This window comes from Scatophagus argus, unplaced genomic scaffold (assembly GCF_020382885.2).
Source record: "Scatophagus argus isolate fScaArg1 unplaced genomic scaffold, fScaArg1.pri scaffold_34_ctg1, whole genome shotgun sequence".
Classification (NCBI taxonomy): domain Eukaryota; kingdom Metazoa; phylum Chordata; class Actinopteri; family Scatophagidae; genus Scatophagus; species Scatophagus argus.
In genome coordinates this window covers 43,839-68,297 of record NW_025421234.1, presented here as the reverse complement: position 1 = coordinate 68,297, position 24,459 = coordinate 43,839, and the positions used below count along the sequence as shown (strand labels likewise).

The following is a 24,459-nucleotide window of genomic DNA, read 5'->3' as shown; positions in this document are numbered from 1 at the left end:
AGTGTGTGTCTGTGTGTGTGTGTGAGTGTGCGTCTCTGTGTGTGTGTGTGTGTGTATGTCTCTTTGTGTGTGTGTGAGTCTGTGTGTGAGTGTGTCTGTGTGCGTCTGTGTGTGTGTTAGGGTTAGGGTTAGGATTATTGTAAGGGACAAAGTCCCTCCTCCCGTAGGAGGTTGATGCACGGGCCATCCGATCCCTAGCCTCCCCATACCCTTGACCCCATTGGAGTTGGCGGTTGCGTCTCCGTCTCCCATAGCGGACAACCGTCCAACCGTCCTCCATAGTTTTTAGTTTTCAAACAAATAAATAATGTGATCGTTCTTTTTTTATTATGTTTTTAACAAATAAAATGAAATAAAATTGTCCTCCAAAATGAGGTTTTAATCCGTTTGTTTTTAAATATAAAAATGAACTAAAGGTGTCCTCAATATTGAGGTATAAATTTATTTTTAATTGAAAAAAATAAAAAAATGAACTAAAAGTGTCCTCAATGTTGAGGTTTTAAATTATTGTTTTAATTTTTTAATTGTTTTTAATAACAATTTTTTAATAATAAAGAACTAAAGAAGGCGTGCCAAAACAAAAAAGCAACGTTTCGACCTATGAATTGGTCTTCCTCAGGCTAAGAAGGCACACAAAAAACTGAAAATGGCTCTTGCTGCAAGCACTAGATGTCATCCCTTCCAAGGCTGAAACCAAAATGAGGTGAGAGTGGCCTCCACTCCTATTTAAAACTTCCCCTTAACATTTTTGTAAAAATAAAAATACAACCAAGTCTTTTCCCTTTCACACTTATCCTCATCCAACCCATCCCATACACATATTTATTTAACTTAAATTGTTATTTATTATTTAACATGATTGAATATGTATTATAATAATCATTTTTAACCCCATACCAATCCCCATCACAACTGTTCTTAAAAACCAGAACTCCATGAACTAATTAAGGCTAAAACAAAATGAACTTATCTTATTAACTTTTTTAATTGTTTATTTTTTAATTTTTTAATTTTTTATTGATTTTTTTAATTAATTTTTTTGTTTTTTTTATTTTTTTTGTTTTTATCAGATTAGGGTTAAGGTTGATTTAGGGTTAGGGTTAGAACCAATTAGGGTTAGGGGGACAGGACAGGGTTAGGGTTAGGGTTAGGGTTAGGGTTAGGGGGGTTAGGGTTAGGGGTTAGGGTTAGGGTTAGGGAATGAGTAAGAAGCCTGCCCCCTCCGATCGAGGAAAGCAGGAGATGCGCGGTCCTTCCCCCGTCCGGATCCCTCACGGAATCGGACCCGCCTGTCGTCCCACTCCGGTCGTCGTCGGCGGCGGCGGTCCCGTTGAACAACCGTCCACTGGCCGTCCATGGCCGCCGTGAAGCACGAACGTGCTGTATTAACAGTCTGTGTCCTCGTAATTAAATGTCAGCAACGTCCGTATAGTTTGTGAGGTAAGTGTTTTAATTGTGGTTGCAAAAATATCCACAAAGATATGAGTGTGCAATAAAAATCTGCAAAAACCTCTCAGGAGCGTCCATCATTATTTCCAAAAATTTATTTTAAATAACACGAACCCAAAGCGCTTTCCCAAAAAGGAAAGGATAAGAATACAACAAACAAAAAACAAGTGAAATAAAAGTGTCCGCACAGCGGCTTCAAACGTCCATAAAAAGAAAAGCAAAAATACAAAATAAAGTGCCTGTCAAAAGGACAGCAAGTGCTTCAAGTAGGTGCTAATGTTAGCTTACAGTCAGGAAAAAAAATTGTCCGCTAAAAACGCGGCGAAATAGACAAATAGCGTGCTCACGACAACGTTTCGACCCAAAACAGGTCTTCTTCAGGTCACCTAGCACGCTAACAATCACAATGTTGAGCAGTATTTATTGTCAATACCTCCAATTGTGAGGATGGCTGCGTGTGTTCGCTCCTGGCGCTGTCTGTGTAATAAAGCTACTCGCTTCGTTTCGCGGGTCCAGCGTTAATTACGCTGACGTAGTATCCGATGTCGAAGGAAGTCCGTCGGCGAAAACAATCCGCCGTTCGCCCGGCGTTATTTACCTAGACGGACCCCGACCTCCTAGCATATACTTCCCGTCTAAAACGTCATATCCTCCAGTTCGTAAATCCATAAATAGCAATAACAATAAAAGTTAAACCAAACCGTACCATCAAGCAACAACATAAGCAACAATACAGTGTGTAAAATAGTGCGGAAAAAGCCGCTAGCATACAACCAGCGTCAAGTACGCTGACATAGTAGCTGATGTCGAAGGAAGTCCGTCGGCAAAAACAATCCGCCGCTCACCCGGCGCCATTTACGTAGACGGACCCCGACCTCCTAGCATCCACTTCCCGTCTAAAACGTCATATCCTCCAGTTCGTAAATCCATAAATAGCAACAACAGTAGAAGTTAAACCGGAGCGTAGCATCCAGCAAAAACATAAGCAACAATACAGTGTGTAACTAGTGCGGAAAAAGCCGCTAGCATACAACCGAAAAACCACGCTAACGTTATAAAATCCGCTCCAGCGAATGTGCCGATTCCAACACGAACACTCCGAAAACTGTAAACAAAGCTACCGTCACTTCCGCTACGTGATGACGCAACTTCCCTCATGCGGTCCGACAGAAAATAGGGTCCGTAATTCGGTCCGCCAATAAAACATTAATCGAAGAATATTAAACCATCCTGCAGTCAAACACAGTAAAAAATTAGAGAACTATAAAAAACATACCACATAGTGGAAATCACTCACTTACATGATTAGGGTTATACCACATTTGGAAAAATAAAAGCTCTTATTAGAGGAAGGAGAAAGTGTGAGCCCAAATAAAATAGTGGCTGGGACCAGGAATATGAGTAGAAAAATTAGGGTTAGAAACACATTCTGGCACAATCATAATTAGGGTTAGATCCATAATAATGGTTAGGTTTAGGCACCATATATGAGGGTATGGTTAAGGTTAGGGCTACAATAGGATTAGGTATAATATGGTTAGGTTTAGGAACCATTTGTGAGGGTATGGTTAAGATTAGGGCTACAGTAGGCTTAGATACAACATGGTTAGGGTGAGGGCCATAAGAAAAGGATAAGTATAATATAGTTAGGGTCAGGCAGAGCCAAGGGGCATGATGGTTAGGGTTAGGGCTAGGGTTAGGGTTAGGGATAGGGTTTTTGAATGGCGCGTCAATTAGAAATTGGGTGTTTCCATAATTCCAACCCACTTTTCAATCTGCTAATATTGAGGCTGGAAGTTGGAAGTTGGAATTTGGAAGTGGGTTTTTGGAAGTTGGAAGTGGCCACTAGGTGGTAGTGGTACTCCACCATTCCAACATTCCACCTTCCAATTCCAAGTTTTGCCACTTCCAAGTTTCAACGTATATGACAGTAAATTGGCATTTTTGGCCTAACTTTATTTCTATTTCCAAATTTAAATGTATATAATAATAAATTGGTATTTTTGCCTAACTTTATTGCTATTTCCAAGTTTCAATGTATATAACATTAAAATTTTACCTTTGCCTAATTTAAGCTACAATGTCATATTTTACCATTTTTAATGCTTTCTTAAACTGAAATCACATGTTATAAATGTATAGCATGCACAAGATCATATAGGATCTTTCTGACCCAGTTTTTTGCACTGTATTGAACAAATTCTCTTGTTTCTCAGGGAACCCTTTGGATATACAGAAGACTTTTTGAAGATGTCTTGTTTGAGGTCCTACAACCAAGTATGGACAAGCCTGTGTTTAAGTTTTTGTTGAGCTTATTTAAATGTCTAGTTTTATATTCTTTTATATTCTATTTTCTGTTTAGCTTATATTCTTTGTTACCTCCTACTTTATATTTTTTTAGTCCATTTGCTGCTCCCGGGACCTGAGTCCTAATTTTGTACCATAAACATGTGAATGTGAGCTGGTATGACAATAAAGTTCCTTGAATCCTTGAATCCTCTTTTTTAGTGTGCTAAAATCTGAGCATCCACATTTCCTCTGACCTCTCCTGGTCAGTGAACACCTCACACCTGGTGAAAAAGGCCCAACAACGGCTCTTCTTTCTCAGCACGAACAGAATCAGGGACAGCTTCTTCCCCAGAGCCGTAAAAGCAATAGCCCACCCTACAGTGACACACTCACGCCCCACCCGTCTACAGGACCTCACACATAGACCCTCCCCCGCCTAGCCGCATACACACACACACAGCATGCCACAGACTGGCACTAAGTGCACTTTATCTACCTCATTTTGTATTTTATATTTTTATTTTCTTAAGTGTGCAATTTTTATTTTCTGCTGCTATTTATAAGTGTGCTTTTAAGCCGAGAATCTTCACAAAATTTCGTTATGCTTGCACAATGACAATAAAGGCAGGGTGGGAGGGAGGGAGGGAGAGTGGGCCAGGGAGAGTGTGAGGCAGTGAGGGTCAGGCAGGCAGGCAGGCAGGCAGGGAGAGTGGGCCAGGGAGAGTGTGAGGCAGTGAGGGTCAGGCAGGCAGGCAGGCAGGGAGAGTGGGCCATGGAGAGTGTGAGGCAGTGAGGGTCAGGCAGGCAGGCAGGCAGGCGGTGAGGCAGTGAGGGTCAGGCAGGCAGGCAGGCAGGCAGGCGGTGAGGCAGTGAGAGGCAGACAGGCAGGCAGGCAGGGAGAGTGGGGCAGGGAGAGTGTTAGGATAAGGGCCAGGGAGAGTGTGAGGCAGGCAGGCAGGCAGGCAGGAAGGGAGAGTGGGGCAGGGAGAGTGTGAGGCAGTGAGGGTCAGGAATGCAGGCAGGCAGACAGGCAGGGAGAGTGGGCCATGGAGAGTGTGAGGCAGTGAGGGTCAGGCAGGCAGGCAGGCAGGCAGGCGGTGAGGCAGTGAGAGGCAGGCAGGCAGGCGGGCAGGCAGGGAGAGCGGGCCAGGGAGAGTGTGAGGCAGTGAGGGTCAGGCAGGCAGGCAGGCAGGCAGGCAGGCGGTGAGGCAGTGAGAGGCAGGCAGGCAGGCAGGGAGAGTGTCCCTCCAAGAATTTCCCTCCAGGGATAAATAAAGGAATTCTGATTCTGATTCTGATTCTGGTTCTGATTCTGAGTGTTAGGATAAGGGCCAGGGAGAGTGTGATGCAGTGAGAGGGAGGCAGGCAGGGAGGCAGGCAGGCAGGCAGGCAGGCGGTGAGGGAGTGAGAGGCAGGCAGGCAGGCAGGCAGGCAGGCAGGCAGGGAGAGTGGGCCAGGGAGAGTGTGAGGCAGTGAGAGGCAGGCAGGCAGGCAGGCAGGGAGAGTGTGAGGCAGTGAGAGGCAGGCAGGCAGGCAGGCAGGCAGGCGGTGAGGCAGTGAGAGGCAGGCAGGGTTAGGCTTTAGGGTTAGGATTGGAGTTTCCCTCCAAGAATTTTCCTCCAGGGATAAATAAAGGAATTCTGATTCTGATTCTGGTTCTGATTCTGAGTGTTAGGATAAGGGCCAGGGAGAGTGTGAGGCAGTGAGAGGGAGGCAGGCAGGGAGGCAGGCAGGCAGGCAGGCAGGCAGGCAGGCAGGCAGGCGGTGAGGGAGTGAGGCAGTGAGAGGCAGGCAGGCAGGGAGAGTGGGCCAGGGAGAGTGTTAGGATAAGGGCCAGGGAGAGTGTGAGGCAGTGAGAGGCAGGCAGGCAGGCCGGCAGGCAGGCGGTGAGGCAGTGAGAGGCAGGCAGGCAGGCAGGGAGAGCGGACCAGGGAGAGTGTTAGGATAAGGGCCAGGGAGAGTGTGAGGCAGGCAGGCAGGCAGGGAGAGTGGGGCAGGGAGAGTGTGAGGCAGTGAGAGGCAGTCAGGTAGGCAGGCAGGCAGGCAGGGAGAGCGGACTAGGGAGAGTGTTAGGATAAGGGCCAGGAAGAGTGTGAGGCAGGCAGGCAGGCAGGCAGGCAGGCGGTGAGGCAGTGAGAGGCAGGCAGGCAGGCAGGCAGGCAGGCAGGGAGAGTGGGGCAGGGAGAGTGTGAGGCAGTGAGAGGCAGGCAGGCAGGCAGGCAGGCAGGCAGGGAGAGTGTGAGGCAGTGAGAGGCAGGCAGGCAGGCAGGCAGGCGGTGAGGCAGTGAGAGGCAGGCAGGCAGGCAGGCAGGCAGGGAGAGTGGACCAGGGAGAGTGTGAGGCAGTGAGAGGCAGGCAGGCAGGCAGGCAGGCAGGCAGGCAGGCAGGCGGTGAGGGAGTGAGGCAGTGAGAGGCAGGCAGGCAGGGAGAGTGGGCCAGGGAGAGTGTGAGGCAGTGAGAGGCAGGCAGGCAGACAGCCGGTGAGGCAGTGAGAGGCAGGCAGGCAGGCAGGGAGAGTGGGGCAGGGAGAGTGTGAGGCAGTGAGAGGCAGGCAGGCAGGCAGGCAGGAAGGCAGGAAGGGAGAGTGTGAGGCAGTGAGAGGCAGGCAGGCAGGGAGAGTGGGCCAGGGAGAGTGTTAGGATAAGGGCCAGGGAGAGTGTGAGGCAGTGAGAGGCAGGCCGGCAGGCAGGCGGTGAGGCAGTGAGAGGCAGGCAGGCAGGCAGGGAGAGCGGACCAGGGAGAGTGTGAGGCAGTGAGAGGCAGGCAGGCAGGGAGAGTGGGCCAGGGAGAGTGTGAGGCAGTGAGAGGCAGGCAGGCAGGCAGGCAGGCAGGCGGTGAGGCAGTGAGAGGCAGGCAGGCAGGCAGGCAGGGAGAGTGGACCAGGGAGAGTGTGAGGCAGTGAGAGGCAGGCAGGCAGGCAGGGAGAGTGGGGCAGGGACAGTGTGAGGCAGTGAGAGGCAGGCAGGCAGGCTGGCAGGCGGTGAGGCAGTGAGAGGCAGGCAGGGTTAGGGTTTAGGGTTAGGTTTGGAGTTTCCCTCCAAGAATTTTCCTCCAGGGATAAATAAAGGAATTCTGATTCTGATTCTGCTTCTGATTCTGAGTGTTAGGATAAGGGCCAGGGAGAGTGTGAGGCAGTGAGAGGGAGGCAGGCAGGGAGGCAGGCAGGTGGTGCGGCAGTGAGAGGCAGGCAGGGAGAGCGGACCAGGGAGAGTGTTAGGATAAGGGCCAGGGAGAGTGTGAGGCAGTGAGAGGCAGGCAGGCAGGCCGGCAGGCAGGTGGTGCGGCAGTGAGAGGCAGGCAGGGAGAGCGGACCAGGGAGAGTGTTAGGATAAGGGCCAGGGAGAGTGTGAGGCAGGCAGGCAGGGAGAGTGGGGCAGGGAGAGTGTGAGGCAGTGAGAGGCAGGCAGGCAGGCAGGCAGGCAGGCGGTGAGGCAGTGAGAGGCAGGCAGGCAGGCAGGGAGAGCGGACCAGGGAGATTGTTAGGATAAGGGCCAGGGAGAGTGTGAGGCAGGCAGGCAGACAGGCAGGAAGGCAGGCAGGGAGAGTGGGGCAGGGAGAGTGTGAGGCAGTGAGCGGCAGGCAGGCAGACAGGCGGTGAGGCAGTGAGAGGCAGGCAGGCAGGCAGGCAGGCAGGGAGAGTGGGGCAGGGAGAGTGTGAGGCAGTGAGAGGCAGGCAGGCAGGCAGGCAGGCAGGGAGAGTGGACCAGGGAGAGTGTGAGGCAGTGAGAGGCAGGCAGGCAGGCAGGCAGGCAGGCGGTGAGGCAGTGAGAGGCAGGCAGGCAGGGAGAGTGGGCCAGGGAGAGTGTGAGGCAGTGAGAGGCAGGCAGGCAGGCAGGGAGAGTGGACCAGGGAGAGTGTGAGGCAGTGAGAGGCAGGCAGGCAGGGAGAGTGGGCCAGGGAGAGTGTGAGGCAGTGAGAGGCAGGCAGGCGGTGAGGCAGTGAGAGGCAGGCAGGCAGGCAGGCAGGCAGGGAGAGTGGGCCAGGGAGAGTGTGAGGCAGTGAGAGGCAGGCAGGCAGGCAGGGAGAGTGGGGCAGGGAGAGTGTGAGGCAGTGAGAGGCAGGCAGGCAGGCTGGCAGGCGGTGAGGCAGTGAGAGGCAGGCTGGGTTAGGGTTTAGGGTTAGGGTTGGAGTTTCCCTCCAAGAATTTTCCTCCAGGGATAAATAAAGAAATTCTGATTCTGACTCTGCTTCTGATTCTGAGTGTTAGGATAAGGGCCAGGGAGAGTGTGAGGCAGTGAGAGGGAGGCAGGCAGGGAGGGAGGCAGGCAGGGAGGCAGGCAGGCAGGCGGTGAGGGAGTGAGAGGCAGGCAGGCAGGGAGAGTGGGCCAGGGAGAGTGTTAGGATAAGGGCCAGGGAGAGTGTGAGGCAGTGAGAGGCAGGCAGGCAGGCCGGCAGGCAGGCGGTGAGGCAGTGAGAGGCAGGTAGGCAGGCAGGGAGAGCGGACCAGGGAGAGTGTTAGGATAAGGGCCAGGGAGAGTGTGAGGCAGGCAGGCAGGCAGGCAGGCAGGGAGAGTGGGGCAGGGAGAGTGTTAGGATAAGGGCCAGGGAGAGTGTGAGGCAGGCAGGCAGACAGGCAGGAAGGCAGGCAGGGAGAGTGGGGCAGGGAGAGTGTGAGGCAGTGAGAGGCAGGCAGGCAGGCAGGCGGTGAGGCAGTGAGAGGCAGGCAGGCAGGGAGAGTGTGAGGCAGGGAGAGTGTGAGGCAGTGAGAGGCAGTGAGAGGCAGGCAGGCAGGCAGGCAGGCAGGCAGGGAGAGTGTGAGGCAGGGAGAGTGTGAGGCAGTGAGAGGCAGTGAGAGGCAGGCAGGCAGGCAGGCCGGCAGGCAGGCGGTGAGGCAGTGAGAGGCAGGCAGGCAGGCAGGCAGGCAGGCAGGGAGAGCGGACCAGGGAGAGTGTTAGGATAAGGGCCAGGGAGAGTGTGAGGCAGGCAGGCAGACAGGCAGGAAGGCAGGCAGGGAGAGTGGGGCAGGGAGAGTGTGAGGCAGTGAGAGGCAGGCAGGCAGACAGGCGGTGAGGCAGTGAGAGGCAGGCAGGCAGGCAGGCAGGCAGGGAGAGTGGGGCAGGGAGAGTGTGAGGCAGTGAGAGGCAGGCAGGCAGGCAGGCAGGCAGGGAGAGTGGACCAGGGAGAGTGTGAGGCAGTGAGAGGCAGGCAGGCAGGCAGGCAGGCAGGCGGTGAGGCAGTGAGAGGCAGGCAGGCAGGCAGGCAGGCAGGGAGAGTGGACCAGGGAGAGTGTGAGGCAGTGAGAGGCAGGCAGGCAGGGAGAGTGGGCCAGGGAGAGTGTGAGGCAGTGAGAGGCAGGCAGGCAGGCAGGGAGAGTGGACCAGGGAGAGTGTGAGGCAGTGAGAGGCAGGCAGGCAGGGAGAGTGGGCCAGGGAGAGTGTGAGGCAGTGAGAGGCAGGCAGGCAGGCAGGCAGGCAGGCAGGCGGTGAGGCAGTGAGAGGCAGGCAGGCAGGCAGGCAGGCAGGCAGGCAGGGAGAGTGGACCAGGGAGAGTGTGAGGCAGTGAGAGGCAGGCAGGCAGGCAGGGAGAGTGGGGCAGGGAGAGTGTGAGGCAGTGAGAGGCAGGCTGGCAGGCGGTGAGGCAGTGAGAGGCAGGCTGGGTTAGGGTTTAGGGTTAGGGTTGGAGTTTCCCTCCAAGAATTTTCCTCCAGGGATAAATAAAGAAATTCTGATTCTGACTCTGCTTCTGATTCTGAGTGTTAGGATAAGGGCCAGGGAGAGTGTGAGGCAGTGAGAGGGAGGCAGGCAGGGAGGCAGGCAGGCAGGCAGGCGGTGAGGGAGTGAGAGGCAGGTAGGCAGGGAGAGTGGGCCAGGGAGAGTGTTAGGATAAGGGCCAGGGAGAGTGTGAGGCAGTGAGAGGCAGGCAGGCAGGCCGGCAGGCAGGCAGGCCGGCAGGCAGGCGGTGAGGCAGTGAGAGGCAGGTAGGCAGGCAGGGAGAGCGGACCAGGGAGAGTGTTAGGATAAGGGCCAGGGAGAGTGTGAGGCAGGCAGGCAGGCAGGCAGGCAGGGAGAGTGGGGCAGGGAGAGTGTGAGGCAGTGAGAGGCAGGCAGGCAGGGAGAGTGGGCCAGGGAGAGTGTGAGGCAGTGAGAGGCAGGCAGGCAGGCAGGGGGTGAGGCAGTGAGAGGCAGGCAGGCAGGCAGGCAGGGAGAGTGTGAGGCAGGGAGAGTGTGAGGCAGTGAGAGGCAGTGAGAGGCAGGCAGGCAGGCAGGCAGGCAGGCAGGGAGAGTGTGAGGCAGGGAGAGTGTGAGGCAGTGAGGGGCAGTGAGAGGCAGGCAGGCAGGCAGGCAGGCAGGCCGGCAGGCAGGCGGTGAGGCAGTGAGAGGCAGGCAGGCAGGCAGGCAGGAAGGCAGGCAGGGAGAGTGGGGCAGGGAGAGTGTGAGGCAGTGAGAGGCAGGCAGGCAGACAGGCGGTGAGGCAGTGAGAGGCAGGCAGGCAGGCAGGCAGGCAGGGAGAGTGGGGCAGGGAGAGTGTGAGGCAGTGAGAGGCAGGCAGGCAGGCAGGCGGTGAGGCAGTGAGAGGCAGGCAGGCAGGCAGGCAGGCAGGCAGGAAGGGAGAGTGGGGCAGGGAGAGTGTGAAGCAGTGAGGGTCAGGCAGGCAGGCAGGGAGAGTGGGCAGACCACACCTCGTGGCTCTATCTCCTTTTGTTACAGAGTTGGGTCAGGAGTGGCCACACCCACTTGGGGCTGACATATGTGGTAAAATTCTTCGAGAGCTTTCCGACGATGTCTTTGAATCTTCCGTAGGTGCTTCCCTTACAAAGATATAGCCCTGGGAAGAATCGCTCAGACAGGCGGGGGATGGGTCTGTCTCTGCTGAGGGCTGCTGAAATCAGCAGCTGCTCAGAGACTGCCTTTCCCACACACTCTTTTTGGCTCTCCTTTAGCCATACAATGGGCCAGAAACGTACAACCACTTCCGACTGAGAGCCGGCAACCCACCGATAGCTAGTCTAAAGTTTTGTCCGTCTGGTCCCCCGAGAAGGGTCTCAGCAGGGGATTATGCCATAAATATATGGCAATTTGAAGTCCATAGATCAGCATTTGGAACGCCATAGACTGAAATATGGGGGGAACTTTTTGCCATCCATCAGGTCCTTGACTGGGTATATGAGGAGACTAATGGCACTCCTGCCCTCTACCCTTCCAGGTCTTTCAGGCAGACCACACCCCGTGGCTCTATCTCCTTTTGTTACAGAGTTGGGTCAGGAGTGGCCACACCCACTTGGGGCTGACATATGTGGTAAAATTCTTCGAGAGCTTTCCGACCATGTCTTTGAATCATCCGTAGGTGCTTCCCTTACAAAGATATAGCCCTGGGAAGAATCGCTCAGACAGGCAGGGGAAGGTTCTGTCTCTGCTGTGGCCTGCTGAAATCAGCAGCTGCTCAGAGGCTGAAAAATGAAGTTTGAGCTACGGGTCTGATTTTGACATATGTTATACTGCTCCCCCCAGGCTTTGAGGAACTGTGACTCCCACGTCTCTGGCCCTTGTCGTTTTGAAATTATGGCCTTCTTAAATTCACAGGTCAAGAGGTCACACTGCCTTTCCCACACACTCTTTTTGGCTCTCCTTTAGCCATACATTGGGCCAGAAATGTACAACCACTTCCGGCTGAGAGCCGGCAACCCACCGATAGCTGGTCTAAAGTTTTGTCCGTCTGGTCCCCCGAGAAGGGTCTCAGCAGGGGCCTTAATTTTCATAAGGGGATTATGCCATAAATATATGGCAATTTGAAGTCCATAGATCAGCATTTGGAACGCCATAGACTGAAATATGGGGGGAACTTTTTGTCATCCATCAGGTCCTTGACTGGGTATATGAGGAGACTAATGGCACTCCTGCCCTCTACCCTTCCAGGTCTTTCAGGCAGACCACACCCCGTGGCTCTATCTCCTTTTGTTACAGAGTTGGGTCAGGAGTGGCCACACCCACTTGGGGCTGACATATGTGGTAAAATTCTTCGAGAGCTTTCCGACCATGTCTTTGAATCATCCGTAGGTGCTTCCCTTACAAAGATATAGCCCTGGGAAGAATCGCTCAGACAGGCGGGGGAAGGGTCTGTCTCTGCTGCGGCCTGCTGAAATCAGCAGCTGCTCAGAGGCTGAAAAATGAAGTTTGAGCTACGGGTCTGATTTTGACATATGTTATACTGCTCCCCCCAGGCTTTGAGGAACTGTGACTCCCACGTCTCTGGCCCTTGTCGTTTTGGAATTATGGCCTTCTTAAAATCACAGGTCAAGAGGTCACACTGCCTTTCCCACACAGTCTTTTTGGCTCTCCTTTAGCCATACATTGGGCCAGAAACGTACAACCACTTCCGGCTGAGAGCCGGCAACCCACCGATACCTGGTCTAAAGTTTTGTCCGTCTGGTCCCCCGAGAAGGGTCTCAACACGGAGACAAATTCAGCTAGGGTTGCCTGCTTTAATATATATTAGATTATGGAAGCACACAGTAGATATAAAAAGGTTTAAATATGGAAGTAAGCATTTTTATCCATTAAAGCTGAAGTAGATGAGGGAAAAGAATGCTAACCCACTTTTGCATTACTGTAATGGAGACCTTCCAGGCGCACCCTGGCCCGTGTCTCTATCTCCTTCCGAGGCAGAGTTTGAACCAGAAGGGCGCCACCTAGCCGGCGCTGACATATGTAACAGTGCTCTTGGAGAGCTTTCCAACGGTCTCCGTCCCTCATCCCTCGCTGCTTCCGTTAAAGAGATATAGCGCTTAACGAGGTGAAAAATCCGAACATTTGGCGCCCCCTACCTCCGGACAGAAAGGTCCTGCGGCTTTGCTTCGAAGACCGCGTGGCACTGCTCACGGAGACCTTTCCGACGATGCCTGGCTTGTGGCTCTCCGACCTAGTGTGGCCGAGATGGCTTCTCACACACACTTTAGCAGGATGGCCTGAAAGGCCTCAAATCCCACAGGCCTGGCTGCAGTCAAAAAGCCACTGGCCACCGAAACATTGACTTTGAGATACAAGCTTGGTTTTGACATATGTTACAGAGTTGTGCCAGTGGCTTTGGGAACAGCTCGTCCCATGTCCCTGGCCCTTGTCGTTTTGGAATTATGACCTTCCTAAATTCACAGGTCAAGAGGTCACACTGGCTTCCCCACACACTCTTTTTGGCTCTCCTTTAGCCATACAATGGGCTAGAGATGTGCAACCACTTCCGGCCGAGAGCCGGCAACCCGCCGATAGCTGGTCTAAAGTTTTGTCCGTCTGGTCCCCTGAGAAGGGTCTCAACACGGAGACAAATTCAGCTAGGGTTGCCTGCTTTAATATATATTAGATTAAGGAAGCACACAGTAGATATAAAAAGGTTTAAATATGGAAGTAAGCATTTTTATCCATTAAAGCTGAAGTAGTTGAGGGAAAAGAATGCTAACCCACTTTTGCATTACTGTAATGGAGGCCTTCCAGGCGCACCCTGGCCCGTGTCTCTATCTCCTTCCGAGGCAGAGTTTGAACCAGAAGGGCGCCACCTAGCCGGCGCTGACATATGTAACAGTGCTCTAGGAGAGCTTTCCAACGGTCTCCGTCCCTCATCCCTCGCTGCTTCCGTTAAAAAGATATAGCGCTTAACGAGGTGAAAAATCCGAACATTTGGCGCCCCCTACCTCCGGACAGAAAGGTCCTGCGGCTTTGCTTCAAAGACCGCGTGGCACTGCTCACGGAGACCTTTCCGACGATGCCTGGCTTGTGGCTCTCCGACCTAGTATGGCCGAGATGGCTTCTCACACACACTTTAGCAGGATGGCCTGAAAGGCCTCAAATCCCACAGGCCTGGCTGCAGTCAAAAAGCCACTGGGCACCGAAACATTGACTTTGAGATACAAGCTTGGTTTTGACATATGTTACAGAGTTGTGCCAGTGGCTTTGGGAACAGCTCGTCCCATGTCCCTGGCCCTTGGCATTCCCAAGTGATGGCCTTCCAAAGGCTAAAGGTCAATACGTCCCTTTGGAAATTTTTGCATGCTATATCTGGGGCCTGTTCAGCTATACAATGAGATAGAGACTTGCAGCCTTTTCGGTGTGATTCCTGGCATCCCTCCGATGAAGTGTGTTGATTTTGGTCCCGCTTGCCCCATGGGAAGGACCTCCAAAGGGGTCCCAAAGTCAGAGGAGTTCGCCTGCTTTGTGTAGATTAGATTATGGAAGCATACAGTAGATGGAAATATGGAAGTAAGCATTTTCATCCATTAAAGCTGAAGTAGTTGAGGGAAAAGAATGCTAACCCACTTTTGCATTACTGTAATGGAGGCCTTCCAGGCGCACCCTGGCCCGTGTCTCTATCTCCTTCCGAGGCAGAGTTTGAACCAGAAGGGCGCCACCTAGCCGGCGCTGACATATGTAACAGTGCTCTTGGAGAGCTTTCCAACGGTCTCCGTCCCTCATCCCTCGCTGCTTCCGTTAAAGAGATATAGCGCTTAACGAGGTGAAAAATCCGAACATTTGGCGCCCCCTACCTCCGGACAGAAAGGTCCTGCGGCTTTGCTTCGAAGACCGCGTGGCACTGCTCACGGAGACCTTTCCGACGATGCCTGGCTTGTGGCTCTCCGACCTAGTGTGGCCGAGATGGCTTCTCACACACACTTTAGCAGGATGGCCTGAAAGGCCCCAAATCCCACAGGCCTGGCTGCAGTCAAAAAGCCACTGGACACTGAAACATTGACTTTGAGATACAAGCTTGGTTTTGACATATGTTACAGAGTTGTGCCAGTGGCTTTGGGAACAGCTCGTCCCATGTCCCTGGCCCTTGTCGTTTTGGAATTATGACCTTCCTAAATTCACAGGTCAAGAGGTCACACTGGCTTCCCCACACACTCTTTTTGGCTCTCCTTTAGCCATACAATGGGCTAGAGATGTGCAACCACTTCCGGCCGAGAGCCGGCAACCCGCCGATAGCTGGTCTAAAGTTTTGTCCGTCTGGTCCCCTGAGAAGGGTCTCAACACGGAGACAAATTCAGCTAGGGTTGCCTGCTTTAATATATATTAGATTATGGAAGCACACAGTAGATATAAAAAGGTTTAAATATGGAAGTAAGCATTTTTATCCATTAAAGCTGAAGTAGTTGAGGGAAAAGAATGCTAACCCACTTTTGCATTACTGTAATGGAGGCCTTCCAGGCGCACCCTGGCCCGTGTCTCTATCTCCTTCCGAGGCAGAGTTTGAACCAGAAGGGCGCCACCTAGCCGGCGCTGACATATGTAACAGTGCTCTTGGAGAGCTTTCCAACGGTCTCCGTCCCTCATCCCTCGCTGCTTCCGTTAAAGAGATATAGCGCTTAACGAGGTGAAAAATCCGAACATTTGGCGCCCCCTACCTCCGGACAGAAAGGTCCTGCGGCTTTGCTTCGAAGACCGCGTGGCACTGCTCACGGAGACCTTTCCGACGATGCCTGGCTTGTGGCTCTCCGACCTAGTGTGGCCGAGATGGCTTCTCACACACACTTTAGCAGGATGGCCTGAAAGGCCTCAAATCCCACAGGCCTGGCTGCAGTCAAAAAGCCACTGGGCACCGAAACATTGACTTTGAGATACAAGCTTGGTTTTGACATATGTTACAGAGTTGTGCCAGTGGCTTTGGGAACAGCTCGTCCCATGTCCCTGGCCCTTGGCATTCCCAAGTGATGGCCTTCCAAAGGCTAAAGGTCAATAGGTCCCTTTGGAAATTTTTGCATGCTATATCTGGGGCCTGTTCAGCTATACAATGAGATAGAGACTTGCAGCCTTTTCGGTGTGATTCCTGGCATCCCTCCGATGAAGTGTGTTGATTTTGGTCCCGCTTGCCCCATGGGAAGGACCTCCAAAGGGGTCCCAAAGTCAGAGGGGTTCGCCTGCTTTGTGTAGATTAGATTATGGAAGCATACAGTAGATGGAAATATGGAAGTAAGCATTTTCATCCATTAAAGCTGAAGTAGTTGAGGGAAAGCTCAAGTTCACTGTACCATAATGGGACTCAGACACAAACCCAGAGAGACCAAAGAGAAAACAGAGAATCAAGTAAAACCACAGGGGAAAGGGGAAACAGCTGAAACATAACCATTGATATAAAAGCACAGATCACAACTAAGATATTCCAAATTCTCATCTACAGCATTGGCCATAGACGAGAATCTGGAATTTCCAAATTTTCATCTATGACCCATGGCGTAGATGAGAATACCAAGAAGACAGTTCCCATAATCCTTTGGCATGACACAGAGGTTATAGGTCAGTACCAGCCATATTGACGTGAGCTCCATGAATACTCCATCGGCATGGTATGTTGGTCTCTTAAAACCACAAATTTCAATGGTTTTTAGCCCACCTGAACAGTTCCAACTCATTTGTAGTGTCTTAGAAAGAGTTTAGGGACAATTTGACATGATGTTAGATTGAAGTTTTTAGTTGAAGTTTTACTTTTTTCATGAGTTTTTCGTTTTGCTATTTAACATGCTAAAGTGCTAGCGTGGCTAGTGTGTAGATTGGAATTTGGGTCGATTGCATTGTCTTCCACATTTTCTTATAAAATAGTCATTTCAACAGTTACAATTCCGAATTTTAACACAATTTTGTTCCTTTCAAATGTTGACTTTTGGTCCATGATGTTAGATTAAAGTTTTTACTTGAAGTTTTACTTTTTTCATGGGTTTTTCGTTTTGCTATTTAACATGCTAAAGTGCTAGCGTGGCTAGTGTGTAGATTGGAATTTGGGTCGATTGCATTGTCTTCCACATTTTCTTATAAAATAGTCATTTCAACAGTTACAATTCCGAATTTTAACACAATTTTGTTCCTTTCAAATGTTGACTTTTGGTCCTTGATGTTAGATTAAAGTTTTTACTTGAAGTTTTACTTTTTTCATGGGTTTTTCGTTTTGCTATTTAACATGCTAAAGTGCTAGCGTGGCTAGTGTGTAGATTGGAATTTGGGTCGATTGCATTGTCTTCCACATTTTCATCTAAAATAGTCGTTTAAAAAGTTACAATTCCGAATTTTAACACCATTTTGTTCCTTTCAAATGTTGACTTTTGGTCCATGTCTTGCTTGCAGGTACCCATCCCCAGATCATTAGTCTTTAAACTGCGTCCTCAAAGAACCCACATCTCCAGGTTCAGGTTTTGGCGCTACTGCATGATAGTCTCAATTTTGCTTTTGTCTTTACTACGCTCTCATGGTCTCCAGATACATTTAAGCTCAAAGTCACCAAAATTTGCAGCAGTGGGAGACACTGCACAGCGCAGCTGTCACTTCAACCTTCATCCCAAGGACTCAGGAGTTCTCGATATTGAATGGAGCATCAAGCCTTGTCAAACACTTGTCATCTGGTATAGTGGAGATCGGATCTATGACAACTATAATCCATTCGGCCGTAGAGTTTGCTTTGTGTCTCCTGATCCTGCCAGTGGCAATGCGTCTATAAACATCAGTAACTTGAAAATGACAGACACAAACACCTACCAGTGCAAGGTCAGAAAAGGTCCTGCTGCAATCAAGAGCAGAATCATTCACCTTAATGCAATAAAGAGACCAGCTAAGCTTGAGTGTTACGCAGAGGATGCAGTTGAGTTGAATCGCAAACTGGCATTCAGATGTAGGGCCGCAAAGGGAAGCCCCCCCATCTGGTACTCATGGTCCATGAACGGCACACGCAGACTCCCCCACGATGCCACTTTTGACCCCACACGAGGTGACCTGGTTTTAACAATCAGCAAGGAAATTCTTTCTTCGGGGACCTTGGTCTGCACAGCTCATAACCCTGTTGGTATGAAGACATGTCTGGTAGCACTCAGGTTGAACTCAACAGGTGGAATAACTTCAGCAGCAGCCACAGCAGGCAAAGCAGCCGGAGCAGTCACATTGCTCATGGTCTTAATCATCCTCACAGCCGTCATTATTTTCAGACGTAAAAGAGGAAAGAAAGGGGATTATGGAAATGAGATCGCAGAGGGTGAACCGCCTCCCCGAAAATGGCTGTCCAAAAAGAGTCACCGGGTTGTGTCTTCAAGCACTGCCTCATGTGCAAGACAGGTGTGTAATGGAAATGTGGAATTCTGTAGATGTGAATGTGGAAGTCAGTAGATGCACTTGTAAAAAAAAGTGCAACTCTCAAATGCAGTTCACTTACAGTCATGTTTTATGTTTCTGTAAATCAGGAACTCAAGGTCCAGATGCAGGGGAACCGAAAACAAAAGAACTCAGATGCTGCAGATCACCCACTCTACGTGGAAATGAAAGATCTGGATGTGGGCGGGGTGATGTGGGATCCCTTTAAGTGTCATCAGCTGGTGAGATATTCCAGGAACCTCAGCTGCCAGGATGAGTCACCTGCTGCTGGCACGTGAGACTTCCAGCGAGCATTTTCCTGGTGGAATCCTTTACATCCTTTTACAGGCCTCCTCCACCAGGTAGCCACTTCCCCTGCTTCTCGGTCTCAGAACTTTTTTTCCACTGGCTAGCTCTTTTTTAGATTCTGTTTGATGGGTCCTGATATTCAAGTGTTTAGTTATTTTCAGTTTCAGGAGGAATCTTAAACCTTCAGGCAAATCCTTAATGTGGGGTTAATGTTGTTTTTTATGAAGAGGTTACCCCCTGAGTCAAACTCTGCAGAAACCATAGCCATAGAGAAGAGTCTTTGTTTTCCAAATTTGATTTCCAGCATTCAATGTTATATAACATGTTAAGTAAAATAAATGTTTCTAGTAGATAGTTACATGATTGTATATGCTGCCTTCTTTGAGTTTAGTTTGGAAATTGCTAAAATAAACTAAACTAACTAAATTCCCATCTATGGCCAATGCAATAGATGAGAATCTGGAATTTCCAAATTCCCATCTATGGCCAACGGCGTAGATGAGAATCTGGAATTTCCAAATTTTCATCTATGACCAACAGCGTAGATGAGAATTTGGAATTTCCAAATTTTCATCTATGGCCCACGCCGTAGATGAGAATCTGGAAATTCCAAATTTTCATCTACAGCCAATGCCATAGATGAGAATTTGGAATCTGGAATTTCCAGATTCTCATCTACGGCATTGGCCATAGATTATAAATTGGAATGTTGATCAAAATGTTGACTAATATCGTTCATATATTTATTATGTTAGGTTAGTCACTTAAAGGTTCTTATTTCAAAGACATGGGAGGTAATGGGCAGATTCAAATTAGAAATGGAAGCTTGATGAATGATGCATCAATCATCACTCTTGCTATATGTAATAATGAGTTGCAAAGGTAGTAAATCCTTCCAAATTCTCTAGCATTGTGATGCCTGTAGATGAGAATCCTGAGCGAATTGAAAGACCTGTGTATTTTGGAGTTGGGGACTGAATCCAGGGACAAACAGAAGTTTAAGTATTACTGAAGTGGTGGCTTTCACTCTGTCGTGTTTCCAATCACTCTGGGTGGTCTTGATTGCCTTTCCACTTGGATTTGCAAATCACCCCAAAACTCTTTTCCCCATTGCTCCCTCCTTCAAATGGATATCCAGGAAATGTTTCACATATATCAGCAGATGATAACATCAAAGACATTACAGGTCTGTGTTGATCTCCATCTAAAGGAAAAGCATTCATCGATTCCACCTCTCAAGGTGAAGTCTGATTTTGGAAGACGGGAATCTGGAATCTGGAATTTCCAAATTCTCATCTATGGCATTGGCCATAGATGAGAATCTGGAATCTGGAATTTCCAAATTCTCATCTACGGCGTGGGTCATAGATGAGAATCTGGAATTTCCAAATTTCCATCTATGGAACACGCCGTAGATGAGAATCTGGAATTTCCAAATTTTCATCTATGGCCCACGCCGTAGATGAGAATCTGGAATTTCCAAATTTTCATCTATGACCAACGCCGTAGATGAGAATCTGGAATTTCCAAATTTTCATCTATGGCCCACGTCGTAGATGAGAATCTGGAATTTCCAAATTTTCATCTATGGCCCACGCCGTAGATGAGAATCTGGAATTTCCAAATTTTCATCTACGGCCAATGCCATAGATGAGAATTTGGAATCTGGAATTTCCAGATTCTCATCTACGGCCTTGGCCATAGATTATAAATTGGAATGTTGATCAAAATGTTGACTAATATTGTTCATATATTTATTATGTTAGGTTAGTCACTTAAAGGTTCTTATTTCAAAGACATGGGAGGTAATGGGCAGATTCAAATTAGAAATGGAAGCTTGATGAATGATGCATCAATCATCACTCTTGCTATATGTAATGATGAGTTGCAAAGGTAGTAAATCCTTCCAAATTCTCTAGCATTGTGATGCCTGTAGATGAGAATCCTGAGCGAATTGAAAGACCTATGTATTTTGGAGTTGGGGACTGAATCCAGGGACAAACAGAAGTTTAAGTATTACTGAAGTGGTGGCTTTCACTCTGTCGTGTTTCCAATCACTCTGGGTGGTCTTGATTGCCTTTCCACTTGGATTTGCAAATCACCCCAAAACTCTTTTCCCCATTGCTCCCTCCTTCAAATGGATATCCAGGAAATGTTTCAAATATATCAGCAAATGATAACATCAAAGACATTACAGGTCTGTGTTGATCTCCATCTAAAGGAAAAGCATTCATCGATTCCACCTCTCAAGGTGAAGTCTGATTTTGGAAGATGGGAGTCTGGAATCTGGAATTTCCAAATTCTCATCTATGGCATTGGCCATAGATGAGAATCTGGAATCTGGAATTTCCAAATTCTCATCTACGGCGTGGGTCATAGATGAGAATCTGGAATTTCCAAATTTTCATCTATGACCCACGGCGTAGATGAAAATCTGGAAATTCCAAATTTTCATCTATGGCCCATGTCGTAGATGAGAATCTGGAATTTCCAAATTTTCATCTATGGCCCACGCCGTAGATGAGAATCTGGAATTTCCAAATTTTCATCTACAGCCAATGCCATAGATGAGAATTTGGAATCTGGAATTTCCAGATTCTCATCTACGGTGTTGGCCATAGATTATAAATTGGAATGTTGATCAAAATGTTGACTAATATCGTTCATATATTTATTATGTTAGGTTAGTCACTTAAAGGTTCTTATTTCAAAGACATGGGAGGTAATGGGCAGATTCAAATTAGAAATGGAAGCTTGATGAATGATGCATCAATCATCACTCTTGCTATATGTAATGATGAGTTGCAAAGGTAGTAAATCCTTCCAAATTCTCTAGCATTGTGATGCCTGTAGATGAGAATCCTGAGCGAATTGAAAGACCTATGTATTTTGGAGTTGGGGGCTGAATCCAGGGACAAACAGAAGTTTAAGTATTACTGAAGTGGTGGCTTTCACTCTGTCGTGTTTCCAATCACTCTGGGTGGTCTTGATTGCCTTTCCACTTGGATTTGCAAATCACCCCAAAACTCTTTTCCCCATTGCTCCCTCCTTCAAATGGATATCCAGGAAATGTTTCAAGTATATCAGCAGATGATAACATCAAAGACATTACAGGTCTGTGTTGATCTCCATCTAAAGGAAAAGCATTCATCGATTCCACCTCTCAAGGTGAAGTCTTATTTTGGAAGATGGGAGTCTGGAATCTGGAATTTCCAAATTCTCATCTATGGCATTGGCCATAGATGAGAATCTGGAATCTGGAATTTCCAAATTCTCATCTACGGCGTGGGTCATAGATGAGAATCTGGAATTTCCAAATTTTCATCTATGACCCACGGCGTAGATGAAAATCTGGAAATTCCAAATTTTCATCTATGGCCCATGTCGTAGATGAGAATCTGGAATTTCCAAATTTTCATCTATGGCCCACGCCGTAGATGAGAATCTGGAATTTCCAAATTTTCATCTACAGCCAATGCCATAGATGAGAATTTGGAATCTGGAATTTCCAGATTCTCATCTACGGTGTTGGCCATAGATTATAAATTGGAATGTTGATCAAAATGTTGACTAATATTGTTCATATATTTATTATGTTAGGTTAGTCACTTAAAGGTTCTTATTTCAAAGACATGGGAGGTAATGGGCAGATTCAAATTAGAAATGGAAGCTTGATGAATGATGCATCAATCATCACTCTTGCTATATGTAATGATGAGTTGCAAAGGTAGTAAATCCTTCCAAATTCTCTAGCATTGTGATGCCTGTAGATGAGAATCCTGAGCGAATTGAAAGACCTGTGTATTTTGGAGTTGGGGGCTGAATCCAGGGACAAACAGAAGTTTAAGTATTACTGAAGTGGTGGCTTTCACTCTGTCGTGTTTCCAATCACTCTGGGTGGTCTTGATTGCCTTTCCACTTGGATTTGCAAATCACCCCAAAACTCTTTTCCCCATTGCTCCCTCCTTCAAATGGATATCCAGGAAATGTTTCAAGTATATCAGCAGATGATAACATCAAAGACATTACAGGTCTGTGTTGATCTCCATCTAAAGGAAAAGCATTCATCGATTCCACCTCTCAAGGTGAAGTCTGATTTTGGAAGATGGGAGTCTGGAATCTGGAATTTCCAAATTCTCATCTATGGCATTGGCCATAGATGAGAATCTGGAATCTGGAATTTCCAAATTCTCATCTACGGCGTGGGTCATAGATGAGAATCTGGAATTTCCAAATTTTCATCTATGACCCACGGCGTAGATGAAAATCTGGAATTTCCAAATTTTCATCTATGGCCCATGTCGTAGATGAGAATCTGGAATTTCCAAATTTTCATCTATGGCCCATGTCGTAGATGAGAATCTGGAATTTCCAAATTTTCATCTATGGCCCACGCCGTAGATGAGAATCTGGAATTTCCAAATTTTCATCTATGACCAACGGCGTAGATGAGAATTTGGAAATTCCAGATTCCAAATTCTCATCTATAGCATTGGCCATAGATTATAAATTGGAATTTTGATCAAAATTGTGACTAATATCTGTCATGCGTGGTGTTTTTTGTTATGCTTTGTATTTTGTATTGCCTTGTCTTGCCATGCCATGCCAGGAGTTTTTTGCCACAGTTTGCTCTTAGAACTCATGTACCAGTAAGTGTGATCCTGCTATTATTTGTTTTTAGTTTTTTTTATTAAAAATAAAGACCATTGGCTTTCAATCTCTGTCCTGTTTCCAATCACTCTGGGTGGTCTTAATTGCCTTTACACTTGGATTTGCAAATCACTCTTTTCCCCATTGCTCCCTTCTTCAAATGGATATCCAAGATATGTTTGAAATATATCAGCAGATGATAACATCAAAGACATTACAGGTTTGTGTTGATCTCCATCTAAAGGAAAAGCATTCATCAATTCCTCCTCTCAAGGTGATGTCTGATTTTGGAATTTGGATATGGGTGGTGGTATTTATCATCATCAAGCTTGAATCCACCTTTCAAGGTGAAGTCTAATTATGGATGTATGAATTTGGCTGCTGAGGGAACAGGGAGCCAAGTTAAAGCACAGGGGAAAGAGAAACAGCTGACACAAACAGCAGAACAGATCACAACTAAGATATTCCAAATTCTCATCTACGGCATTGGCCATAGATGGGAATCTGGAATTTGGAAGTTCCAAATTCTCATCTACGGCGTGGGTCATAGATGAGAATCTGGAATTTCCAAATTTTCATCTATGGCCCACGCTGTAGATGAGAATTTGGAAATTCCAGATTCCAAATTCTCATCTATTGCATTGGCCATAGATTATAAATTGGAATTTTGATGAAAATTTTGACTAATATCTGTCATGCCTGGTGTTTTTTGTTATGCTTTCCAGTCACTCTGGGTGGTCTTGATTCCCTTTCCACTTGGATTTGCAAATCACTCTTTTCCCTATTGCTCCCTCCTTCAAATGGATATCCAGGAAATGTCCGCTTCCAGGTACACTGTCGTAGTCCTCAGGTATGTCCTAGAGACATGGGACCAAGACCATTCGACTCAGAAAGGCCTGAAACAGATGTGTATCGAATTTGGTGCCTCTAGCTGCCTCGGGACAGGGTATATGCATGCTTCCAAGTTCCGCTTCCAGGTACATGGTCTTAGTCCTCAGGTATGTCCTAGAGACATGGGACCAAGACCATTCGACTCAGAAAGGCCTGAAACAGATGTGTATCGAATTTGGTGCCTCTAGCTGCCTCGGGACAGGGTATATGCATGCTTCCAAGTTCCGCTTCCAAGTACATGGTCTTAGACCTCAGGTATGTCCTAGAGACATGGGACCAAGACCATTCGACTCAGAAAGGCCTGAAACAGATGTGTATCGAATTTGGTGCCTCTAGCTGCCTCGGGACAGGGTATATGCATGCTTCCAAGTTCCGCTTCCAGGTACATTGGTCTTAGACCTCAGGTATGTCCTAGAGACATGGGACCAAGACCATTCGACTCAGAAAGGCCTGAAACATATGTGTATCGAATTTGGTGCCTCTAGCCTGCCTCGGGACAGGGTATATGCATGCTTCCAAGTTCCGCTTCCAAGGTACATGGTCTTAGTACCTCAGGTATGTCCTAGAGACATGGGACCAAGACCATTCGACTCAGAAAGGCCTGAAACATATGTGTATCGAATTTGGTGCCTCTAGCTGCCTCGGGACAGGGTATATGCATGCTTCCAAGTTCCGCTTCCAAGTACATGGTCTTAGTACCTCAGGTATGTCCTAGAGACATGGGACCAAGACCATTCGACTCAGAAAGGCCTGAAACATATGTGTATCGAATTTGGTGCCTCTACCTGCTGCCTCGGGACAGGTATATGCATGCTTCCAAGTTCCGCTTCCAGGTACATTG

At 48.5% G+C, this 24,459-nt stretch overlaps 1 protein-coding gene across 3 annotated transcripts; it reads left to right on the top strand.

Annotated features, from left to right (window-relative positions):
* The first annotated feature begins 14,391 nt into the window (after positions 1-14,391).
* Positions 14,392-18,435, top strand: LOC124055961 (coxsackievirus and adenovirus receptor homolog). Of its 3 annotated transcripts, none has more exons than XM_046382981.1 (3): positions 14,392-17,529; positions 17,627-17,753; positions 17,879-18,435. In XM_046382981.1, exons 1-3 carry the CDS (start codon positions 16,761-16,763, stop codon positions 17,955-17,957), a joined length of 975 nt encoding a protein of 324 aa, XP_046238937.1. In that variant the 5' UTR covers positions 14,392-16,760; the 3' UTR covers positions 17,958-18,435. The 3 variants fall into 3 exon arrangements, with proteins under 3 accessions (XP_046238937.1, XP_046238936.1, XP_046238935.1); XM_046382980.1 differs by having other exon boundaries at positions 14,394-16,003; positions 16,776-17,753; XM_046382979.1 differs by having other exon boundaries at positions 14,394-17,753.
* The last annotated feature ends 6,024 nt before the right edge of the window (positions 18,436-24,459 follow it).